The sequence below is a fragment of the Quercus suber genome, unplaced genomic scaffold, assembly GCF_002906115.3.
Source record: "Quercus suber isolate HL8 unplaced genomic scaffold, Cork oak 2.0 scaffold_828, whole genome shotgun sequence".
Taxonomy (NCBI): Eukaryota; Viridiplantae; Streptophyta; class Magnoliopsida; order Fagales; family Fagaceae; genus Quercus; species Quercus suber.
Window position 1 is genome coordinate 207883 of NW_027070258.1, and position 12082 is coordinate 219964.

Consider the following 12082-nt stretch of genomic DNA (forward strand, 5'->3'; position numbering starts at 1 on the left):
GCGAGCACAGATCCTACACAAGTCAGAATTCGTGCACATATCCTTTGAGAATTGAATATGCAGGCACAAATCCTATACAAGTAAGAATTTGTGCACTTATCCTACGGGAATTGAACATGCAACCACAATGGAAAATTTAGAGATAGAGATGGAGACCAAGGTTACCTCGAGGCAAGAGCCTCATCAGAACAGTTAAAGATAGAGATGGAAGACAAGTACCACCCAGAGAAGTTTGAGGCAAGAGCCCTAAATGGACACCATGGATATGTATTTTTTTAAGCTTGTAAGAGCACCTTTTTTTGTTTGGTTGATGGTTGCAGTCGTTGGCCTTGTTTTTTTTTTTTTTTTTTTTTTTCCCTTATAAGTGACCCTAAGATAGTGAGTCACTCGCATTTTGCTTACAATTGGCAAAACAGGTTCTAGGATAGTGAACCGGTCGTTGCTCGTTTCTCGAGCAACAAAGGCGGGAATTTGGACATACGAATCCCACGCAACTCTTCAGAGTTGCACCTCACCCCATGTATGCATGATGTGTGTCATGTGCATGGGTTTGGCCTAAGCCTTATGTCAAAACAAAATGCTTTGTCTTTTTTTCTTTTGATTTTGTTAGTAGAGCTCATGAATCAAAAGAGGGGCATCTGTAGACACTGCATTTTGTACCACTAATGACTCGGGCCCCCGTTCCCTAATGATGTTGAAATTCTAAGACCCAAGGTTGGTTAGGGCCTAATTAGATGTTAAATTGACTTGAGAAATGTTAAAATGAAAATTTTAACTTTTAATAGAAAATAAATCTATTTTTGGAAAAGTAAAGCTAGGGAAACCCTCGGCTTGCGCACGCGGCCATAATGTATGCGTACGCAGGCTCAAGCCTATGCGCGCATGTAGGGTTCCAAAAATTATGAAAGGTAAGTTTTTTGCATTAAAGACTAAAGTTTGGAATGAATCCCACATCGTCTGGGAGCCATTCCAAATCCCCATTTTCACAATATAAATAGCCATGCATGGTACCTTTTGAAAACACATAGAAATCTTAAGGGAAATCACTAAGATTCACTAGAAATAGTGAATCAAAGAGGGAGTTTTTTACAAAGCATCCTCAAATCAATTTTCTTTTGTTAGGGCCTTTTCTAGTTGTGATCTTTGAGTTTAAGATTACTAATCACTTTTTTAATTGATTATGAATAGATTTGACTAAGGGGAACGATAAAAAATCAAGTTTGAAGAGCTTTTGTTTTGAGGTATTAGTTCTAAGCTTTTTCTATTATTTTTTTAGTTATATCCTGATTTTGTCCATTTCTTTGCTTGTTTTATGTTTATATATGAATTGTTTAGCTTTGTAGCTAGCTCACACACGCAGGCCTCTGCATGTGCACACTTATCGCTGTCAAGAAACCCTAATCGAAGTTTCTACTTTGTTTTCTTTGCTTATTTTGCATGTTATGCCTTTGTTTAATTCCTCTTTTATAGGTATTAGTCCTTGTTCTATGTTTATTGTTTGTTTTCCTTTCACATGTTTAAATTAGGGTTTATTATTTCTTTGTTTCGTTGCCATAAACATGCATTCACATTTCACGCATTTATGCCATAGATGCTGAGATGCAGCAAGGTAAGTGAGGTAAGTCATGCATTCACATGAACACACATGATGTATTTTTAATGATAGATATCAACATGCTTGTTTAGATGAGTTATTCTTAATCACATGATCTTTCTATGTTTGTGTTTCTACCTTGATTTTAATGTTTACATGCTTTTGCCTTTGATGTGATATGATGACATGATGCTAGATGAATGCTAGGTTGATGTGAGATGCCATGATAGATGTATGTTAGGATGTATTGTGATATGCCATGATAGATGAATGGTTAGGCTTTGGGATGATTGATGCCATGTTGTTTGTTTAGATGTATGCTAGTGTGTGTGTGTGTGAGTATAGATACAATATTGAATATGCCTTTAATAGGTTAAGACATAAAACACAATGAGAGGAAGCAAACCTTAAGGTTGGGTGGTTTTGGGTGCCTAATACCTTTCCAAGACTGTATCTATACTCCGAACCCATACTCTAGTAGTTATATCAAAAGGTCCTTCCTTAAGAGGACGCTATATTCATGGTTCCTAGGCCATTGCAGAAACTAGGTGGTGACTCCCTATTGTGTCCACACCTTTAACTTTTTGTCTAGCATATAACTAAGTGTACTAGAGAAAGAATGTTGATTCCACTATGAATGAATCTATCCATATAGTCATCCATCTTCAACCACATGTTTTCAAACCTGAAAGGACTCTTCCCTCTCGCCATTCCCTATGCCACCAAAATAATTGGACAATGGTCAGAAATAGGACGAGGTAAATCCGTTGAATCACATCTGGATAGTGTTCCTCCCAATCATAAGAATCCAAAGCTCTACTTATCCTAGACATTGAAGCCTGATCTGAAACACTTGTCCAAGTATACCTTCCACCTTCTAAAGGCAAATTAATCAAATTATGATCCTCAATAAACTTAGAATTTTTTTCATAATTGGAGTTAGCTGTGAACCTCCCGACCTCTCATTTAAGAAGTGTACAATATTGAAATAACCAGTACAGCACCAATATTGCTGAATGCCAACCAATTCATCCCACATATGACCCCTCTCGCTACTTTCATTTAGGTTAGGCCCTTGAGCATGCCCAAATAAATCCATTTGTCAGCCTTTGCCACCAAACCAATATTGAGAAAGTTCCCACTATATCTTCCAACTTTTCCAAAAAACCTCTTATCCCACATAATTAATACCCCATTGGCAATCTGATCTGCATCTAACATAACCCGATCTACATTAGGACAACTCCACAACCTACAAACCAGTTGTCTGTCTATGCTAGCAAGCTTAGTTTCTTGTAAACAAACAACATCACACTTCCATTCTTGTAACAAATTTCTTACAACCAGATGTTTTTGATGATCAATCAATCCCTTAACATTCCATGAAATCATTTTTAGCTTCATAAAGACACTTGTTTCCCAACTACAGTAATAGTTGCACAACCAACTCTTTATCTCCCATCATAATTCACTAAAGAGATCAAATTCCTCAACTCTCTCCTTCCCTTACTCTTTAATTTTGCAACCTTACGACTACCAATGGCTTCCTTGCACAAAAATTTGGCTGCCTTCATCTCATATTCTAACCTTTGTAAGAAAGCAATACACAACTTCTCATATTAACCCAAAGGTAGCCCAATGAGTTTACTGAAGCAACTAATTTTATGTTTCACCCATCCAGAAATATTCAACTTAGCATCAAGACTAATACCTTAGGGGTTGTTTGGTATAGCAATCACTCTAACTCATTTCTCATCACTTTATTCTTATAACTCAAATCATCACTCTATTCTTATAACTCAAATATCTAAACTCATATCTCATATCTCATTTCTATTTCTACCTTAACTCACTCTAAAATTCATTTGGGTACAAATTTTTCATCACAAAAACTCAATTCTAACTCCAACATATGAAGCCCACAGGTCAGACTTTTTTAACTAACTTCTTTCCTTACCCGCATGATTCTACACAAAAGAATATGAAACCCCACCCAAACCCAAACCCAACCCCACCAACACGAACGACAAACTTAGAATCCACCACAATCAATGCCAACGGAAAATCCAAAAACCCAAAACCACAACCTCCACCACTAACAGCCCTCAACCACAACGTCCACCAAAAAAATCCAAATGAATAAAAACTCCAAGGCCTCAACCAAAACCATAGCCTCCACCAAAAAAGCCAAATGAATGCAGAGGAAACCCATAACCATAAGCTCCACCATAGCCCAAGCCTCAAACCACAACCATAACCAAAAACCCAAACCCAAACATAGCAAACCCAAACTCAAAAATCCTTAGGTCAGAGGCCTAAATCACAAAAATACGAAATTGAGGAGAGAGATGAACTTATCTGGCAAAGGGGAGGAGAGAGAGAGAGAGAGAGAGAGAGAGAGAGAGAGAAAATGCTCACCCAAACTTAAGAGAGAGAAAATGATCTAGCAAAGGGGAAGAGAGAGAGAGAGAGAGAGTATCGGCCATAGTGAATGAAGCTGAGCTTGAACTGATCTGGACTGCTTGAACTGAGAGACTCGAGTGAGTGCCATCTCATGGTGGCTCGTGGTGGTTTATGGAGGAGTAATGGAAGTTCGATGAGGAAAGAGTAGAAGAAAAAATTGAAGAAATGATGTGAGAATTTGATGAAAGAAATTTTGTATTGCACCAAGGAGCAAATGAATGTACATCAGATATTTATACACATTCAAGGAGCAACAAACTTCTACTTAGCTCCAAATTATATGGATCTGACTTCTACAACCAATCAATCATTTCCACGTGTACATAAAGAGAAACTACCAATTAAGATAATCCTAAAATAAAAGTAGCATAGTGTATTAATCAATAGAGCTCTGTTGTTTTTGCAGCAAGCAGAATAGCTTCTTTTCCAATGCTCTGTTTCAGTCCTCTGCCTCTCTACCTGGGTTGTTTGTGTAGTGCAACTGCTTGATTCATCTTCATGATCATTCTTTAACTTCACCCTTTTGAGCCTCCCTCTTAAAAAAACAAGAGAATGTATATTAATCATGTTCATCTTGGACAACAAATGGGACAATTGCTGCGAGCTCAGTGCCTTTATTAAAGGTCTCCAATCTAAGATTTGGTTCTAACATGCAACAACCTAATCATATTCCTGACTACATGGCAATTTGTTTCAATATATTTTGTCCTCTCATGGAACACAAAATTAGCTCCAATGTACAATGCAACTTGAGTATCACTAAAGAGTAAATCTGCTTTGCTATGGGAAACTTTAATATCCTTGAGGAAGCTAATTAGCCATACAATCTCACACACTGCAATAGCCATTGCCCTATACTTTGATTCTATTAATGACCTTGAGACTGTTTGTTGTTTCTTAGAATTCCAAGAAACTAGAGATTCTCCAATAAAGACACAATACCCTGTGATTGAACTTCTAGTATTTGGACAAGCAGCCCATTCTACATTAGCAAATGCTTTGATATGCAATTCAAATTTGCTAGAGAATGACAAACCTTGACTAGGACTTCCTTTGACATACTGCAAGATTCTATTAGCTGCTTGGAGATGAGGCAGCCTAGGTTTAGCCATAAATTGACTAAGTTTGTGACCTACAAATGTGATATCTGGTTGTGTAATGTTTAGATAGAGCAAACTTCCAATTAGTCTTCTATACATGCTAGGATCCTTCAATTCCTTCCCCTTATACTTGCTTAACTTCGAATTCTGATCCATAGGTGTTTTTGCTGGTTTACAGCCTAATAAACTTGCATCTTCCAAGAGTTCCAAGGCATATTTCCTTTGACATTGATTTATGCCCTCTTTGGACCTTGCTACTTCCAAGCCCAAAAAGTACTTCAAGTCCCCTGAATCTTTAAGCTTAAATTGTTGGTCCAACAACACCTTAAGATTTGTTATTGCTTGCATACTATTGCTAGCAATGAGAACATCATCAACATACACCAACAATGCAACAAAAGTTTCAGAACTTCTTCTTGTGAAAAGTGAGTAATCTTCTTTGGACTGATGAAACCCAGCTGGATCAAAGCATGAGAGAATTTTGAGAACCATTGTTTGGATGCTTGTTTTAGACTGTACAAGGACTTATTCAAGTTGCAAAAAACCTCCCCCTTGTTGTGAAAGCCTAGGGGCAGAATCATGTAGACCTCTTCTACTAGATCACCATGCAAGAATGCATTGTTTACATCAAGCTAAGACAAATGCCACCCTTTCACAGCAGGCACTGCAAGTAGGGCTTTAATAGAAACCATTTTAGCAATTGGTGAAAATGTTTCTGTATAATCTAGGCCCTCCCTTTGTGTGAATCCCTTTGCAACCAATCTAGCTTTATATCTCTCAATAGTACCATCTGCCTTATACTTTTGTGAGAGACTGGCAAAGGTGGCTCTCAAAAAAGAGATTTTCAAGTGCTTTTTCAGAGCACCTCTCTCTTTGGGTAGGTGGTGTGGAGTCACCACTTATTTATTTTTATTTTTTTATACAAAAAAATAAGAAAAAAAGTTACAAATTTACATGATTGAGATGCTTCATTGTTATTGATTGAATAAAAATAAGTACAAACTTAATAGATTGAATATTACAAGGCTTTGAGTCCTAGTTACATTCTATGCAAAAGAATACATGGTTTTTTGTCCTAGTTACAATCTACCTAAAAATAAAAGAAAGACAAAGCATAGGTCTACCTATACAAAAGAAACTAAGTTTGGGGGCTAGGTTACAGAATGGGAATGTGTTAGGCACCCATTCCGCCCAGATAGAGTCTGGTCTTCTAGACTCTAATGACCAATATACCCTTTATCCATGATATGGATGATATCTTGCATACATGGCAAACTTAATTCTAAACCAAGTCACATAAATCTATTTATGAATGTGTCCTCTTCTTTAAGAAAAATTCAGATCTGTTTTTGTGAATAAAAAAATGATTTGATTCATTAGAAAGAACCATATCTATTTTGGTATAGGTAAAAACTTAGTTTTGGTGAAGAAAAATCAGATTTGTTCTATTAAATAAAACAAGGCTTTTTGCTAAAAAATATTAGATCTGTTTTGGGAACAAAGTGAAAAAAATTGGTTTTTGGTTTGTATGTAAAAAAATCAAATATGTTTTATAAATAAGAAAATCTAGATGTGTAGAGAACTAGAAAAATCAGATCTATTTTTTATATAAAATAATAAAAAGATTTATTTAGAAGTGGATTACACTCATGAAATAAACCTACACTACTTGGATCAAACAAAACATCACTACGTATGACTTCCTTTTTTATTTCAAAATCAGCTGTGTTTAAAAAAAAAAAAAAATTCAGATCTACATCTAAGGAAGATATAGATCTGTTTTTATTTATTTAAAAAAAAAAAATAGATCTGCATCTAAGGAAGATACAAATCAGTTTTTCTGTTTAGAAATTTGAGATCTGCATCTAAGGAAGATACAGATCATTTTTTTTTTTTTTTTATAGTTTTGAAAAAGATTTGTTAATAAGCAGATTTTTGAAACTCAAAGGGTAAATGAGTACAAAACCATTAAGAACATATTTAAACAAAAATATTAACAACGCATGGTATGAACATTAGAAATTAAAACTAAAAGAATACATCTACTCATGCACCATCAAATAAAAAAATAGAAAAGGGAAAAAGAAAGACTGCCTCTTGCATGGACGTGCTCTTCTTATTGAAAGAATATTTTAGGGTTCAAAGAAATTTATTCAATTATCTTTGAAACCTAAAATATCTTGCTTACAAAAAAGAAATTTTTAAGGCTAGAGCCTCCAAAACGTCTTTAACGTAAGAGAGAAAATAAAAGAAGAGAAAAGTTAGAAAGAGGAGAGTCAGAGAGTATGAAAAAGTGTCCTGAATTTTGAAAGGCAACCTCTATTTATAGAGGCTGAGATGTTCAAAAAATTAGTTAAATGATCAGAATACGAACTAGGATGCGTCCTTATCTCTAAAAAATCGAAAAGGATGTGTTTTAGTTCAATCCAAGTGCCCTCGAGCCGAGGCCCGAATTTGTGCCAATTGGCACTTGGAAAGTCTGATTAGCACTCCAAAAGTGTTGAATGGCTCTTCTGGGTGCCGGTCCCGTGTTGGAATTTTGGTCCGTTTTGGACTCCTTTTAAGAGGTCTTTTGAGCCGAGATTGCACTTAGACGCATTTTTAATACATATTCTAAAAATTAAACTATTTTTCTGATAATTCAAGTCTTTTCAGCAATGAATATCTTGTAGATAAACACTCCAAAAAGTCTTGATTATCCACAATTTTATTGTTATCTAGTTATCCCCTTTATTCCTATGCAAGCAAGCCTTTTTTTGACACTCACTATCAACCAATCACAAAATTATTTAATTAATTTTAATTGTCTAGCCAATTAGAATTAATTTAAATTAATCATGTGTGGTTGATTCTACCTAAACACAATGCATGCTGACCATGCAAACTTGATCATGCGATATCTTTCAATCCGACGGTCCGATTTGGAAATCGAGCATATCGTCGTGACCGTTAGAATCTCAAGATCATTTTTATGATATGCAATGAATGAATTAATGCATGTAATGCAATCATGAATTTTGGGTATATGATTAGTCATTCTAGTCATCTTCCTTGATTAAATTATAAGTGCAAAATCGAGTGTCTATAGAATGCCCCTCATTGACAGAGCTTGTAAAGCTAATGTCAATGTAAAAAAAAAAAAAAAAAAAGATATTGATTTTAGCCACCACGATTTAATTGAGGTTGATTTTTCAAAGATTACCTAGCCCTAGAGCCTAAAACTTTGGAGCGTAGAACTAGTGCCTTGTCGTTTGTTGAAACTGAAAACTGTGAATACTTGGCCTACTTGATAATTGATAAATTTGAAATGAGGTGACTGAGAGGCTTCTCTATCCCAGTTTGACTGTGGCAAGTTGATCAAGGGGATTCTCTACCTCGATTTGAACTGTTGAAATGTCGATCAAAAGGCTTCTCTACTTTGATCTTGTTGTTTAAAATTCGATTAAAGGGTTTCTTTACTTTGATCTTGTTGTTGAAATGTTGACCAAAGTGCTTCTTTACTTTGATCTTGTTGTTGAAATGTTGATCAAAGGGCTTCTCTACTTTGATTTTGCTATTGAAATGTCGACCAAAGGGCTTCTCTACTTTGACCTTGTTATTGAAATGTCGATCAAAGGGCTTCTCTATTAATCTTGCTGTTGAAATGTCGACCAAAGGGTTTCTCTACTTTGATCTTGCTGTTGAAATGTTGACTAAAGGGCTTCTCTACTTTGATCTTGCAGTTGAAATGTCGATCAAAGGGCTTCTCTACTTTGATCTTGAACGGTGATGACCAAGGGGCTTCTCTACCTCGATCTGGGGTGATTGAGAGACTTTTCTATCTCAATCTTGAATTGTGAGTGACCAAGGGGCTTCTCCACCTCAATCTGGGGCGATTGAGAGGCTTCTCTATCTCAATCTTGAATTGTGAGTGACCAAAGGGCTTCTCTGCCTCAATCTTTGATGAAAGGTAAACAAGGGGCTTCTCTACCTCGGAACTTGGAAATTTGCCTGCAAAAGAACAAAATTTAGGATTAGTCTTTAAATGATGAGTGCTTTGTTGTTCCATCATTTTGAGATAAGCGATTTTCATTTGTTCCTTCTTGGTTTCATTTTTTTTTTTTTTTATAGCAAGAAAAATTTGATTGATTTTTGTAGCTCTTTGAAAAATATTTTATCTTTGAAATTTGAAATTTGGAATTTGAAAATTGAAACTTGGAATTTCGAACTTGGAACTAGAAATTTGAAACTTGAGATTTTGAGACTTGAAACTTGGAATCGAGAGTTTCAAACTTTTTTCCCTTAAGAAAAATTGTATCTTTGTCCTTGATCACCTCTAAGAATTTTTCTTTAAAAATTACTCCGGAAAAAAAAAAAAAAAACAAATTTCTTGAAATTAATATCATCTATTTTTGAAATTTTGAAAAAGAAATTCACTCATCCTCCATGATTTTTCTTTTTCTGAAAAGAAGAAAAAAAAAAAAGAAAAAAAATTTGGGAGTTGATTGAGTCAACTTAGTCAAACCTGAGTTGACTCAGCAACTCAAGTTGCTTAAACAAAGGGGTGGCCGAATTTTGGCCCCTCCTTTCCTTGTCTTTTCTTTCTCTTTTTTTTCTTTTTTTTTTTTCTTTTTTTGCTTTTCTCTCTTCTTTCTTCTTTCTTCAACCATTGTTATAATTTACCTCCTTCTTCAACTTGAATTTTCTCCTTCATTACACCATTTCATCTCTAGAAAAACACTTTCCCAAACTTCTTAACCTCCCTTCACTCATTTCCCTCAACATCTTTTCAAATCCTTGTGTTCTTGGCCATTTTTGCTACACACCCATTTTGTGAAACCCATTTCCAAACTTCCCTTTTCTTTTCACTACAAATAGGCCTTCTTTACTTACTTTTCATGGGAAAAAAATATCATTTGTCACTTGAATGGAATAATGAAGAAGGGATCCTTCAAGACCCCAAGACCCATGCTCCGAACTCTAAGATGGACTTCAAGGTGAGGTTCTCTTTTTTTTTTTTTTTTTTTCTTTTTCTTTTTCTTTTTCTTGTTGGAAAATTTGTTGATTTCATGTTTTATTGCAAGCTTGGTGTTGAGACATTGACATTTTGTTGTTGTGTGCTTTTGTTGGAATTTTGGACATTGTAGAGTTGATCATGTTGTAATCTTGGCTTTGGGGAATTTTGAATTGAGTCTTTTGACATGGTGTAACTTGAACAATGTTGATGGTTCATGAATTTTGGCAATGTTTGTAATATGTGATGTTGTTGAATGAATTTTGGCTTGAATTTCGGGGCATTGAAGTTGATGAGTCAGAAATTTATGATCGTCATTAATCTGAAATCGTTATTAACCAAGAGAAGACGTTACGCATTTATTACGCTCATTGATGACAAAGAGTAACGAACGGAGTAAAGGTCACAAAGTGAGCTGTGAACTTCAGATAAAAATTTTGTAACGCGCTAGCCGTTAAGCATAAATACAACAATTGATTGCCCATTAATAAGGCTTGCAAATATAAAAAGAAAAAGCAACAGAAGTTAAAGGAACACACAAGTGCTCTAAAATCTTTCTCCCTTACTGACTTAAGCATCAGAGGTGGTTTGGCTCATGCCACATCGGCATGTTACTCTTCCACCTAGTTCATTTTTGCAGGTTTTCCTCCAATAGAGATGACCCTAATCATAGCTTCGTCCATCCATTACGACGGGGAGCTCAACTGCTAATTTTTTGCATCATTAGCTTGGCGCTGTCTGTGGGAAACGCTAACCATTCAAGCCATCTTTCCTAGTGACAAAAGAGTTCCTTAAAGTACGAGATGGAGCCAAAAATTGCACAATAGCCAGAAGCTGTGCAACAGCAACAAATCCAGGCCCTCTTGGCTAATTTTGAAGAGTTAACTTGCCAAAATGAAAAGCTGCAAAAGACAATGGAAACCCAAAATGCAGAACGTTGATGAACAGGTGAAAACTAGAATGAAGAAGAGTAAAACTCCTAAGCCAACAGGCAAGACAAGACCTCAGGAGAAGATTCCTCCAAGATGGAAAATGAGCTTTACAACATGAGGAAAGAGATGGATGAATTAAGAAGTGCCTTGAAGGATAAAGGTGGGGAGAATTGGATGGGATGATCCGAAGGATGGACTCACCATTCACCACTAAAGTACTGAACCATATCCTCCCTTCGAAATTCCGTGTCCCACAGCTAGAATCATATGACAGTTCCAAGGACCCCTTGGATCACATTGAATCATTCAAGACATTGATGTTGTTGCAGATGACCCTAGACGAGGTGATGTGCAGGGCATTCCAAACAACATTGAAAGGATCAGCCAGAGTATGGTTCAACAAGATACACCCAGGAATTATTGCAAATTTTGAACAACACAGTAAGGGTTTTGTTCGTCAGTTTATTGGGGGGCAAAGACACAAGAAGCCAACTTGTCATTTTCTCATCATTCAATAGGTGGAAGGAGAATTACTAAGAAAGTACGTGACCCAATTCAATAAGGAGCTACTGCTTTCCAAGCAAGGGTTGCTAACAGGTTTCCAAGTAGGGTTGCTACCCGGGGATTTTTTCTTCTCAATCACCAAAAGCCCACCAAAAAGGGACGCAGAATTGCTTCGAAAAGCTCAAAAGTACATGAACGCAAAAGACACAGTGCTAACAAAAGAAATGAAAGGAAAAAGGAAGAGAGACGAAGAAACAAGTAGCAATCGCAATAAGAAGAAGGAAACACGAAGTTTTGGGCAGTTCATAGGAAAGAAGAAGGAACTTCTAGATAGAAGGCCAAAGTTTACTAACTTTACTCCTCTAATAATGCCAATTGAGCAAGTCTTGTTGCAAATAAAGGATGATCCCTCCCTGCAATGACCGAAGCCAATCAATTCTCCACACAAAAAAAAAAAAAAAAAAAAAAAAAAAAAAAAAAAAAAAAAAAAAAAAAA

At 35.9% G+C, this 12082-nt stretch overlaps 1 protein-coding gene across 1 annotated transcript; it reads right to left on the bottom strand.

Annotated features, from left to right (window-relative positions):
- Nucleotides 1–4689: 4689 nt before the first annotated feature.
- LOC112035477 (uncharacterized mitochondrial protein AtMg00810-like) lies at nucleotides 4690–5649 on the bottom strand. The gene has a single exon (XM_024068300.1). The coding sequence runs from the start codon at nucleotides 5647–5649 to the stop codon at nucleotides 4690–4692; it is 960 nt and encodes a 319-aa protein (XP_023924068.1).
- Between the last annotated feature and the right edge of the window lie 6433 nt (nucleotides 5650–12082).

Coding starts and splice junctions, on each gene's coding strand:
- LOC112035477 (XM_024068300.1), bottom strand. CDS start 5,649: ATGGTTCTCAAAATTCTCTCATGCTTTGATCCAGCTGGGTTTCATCAG.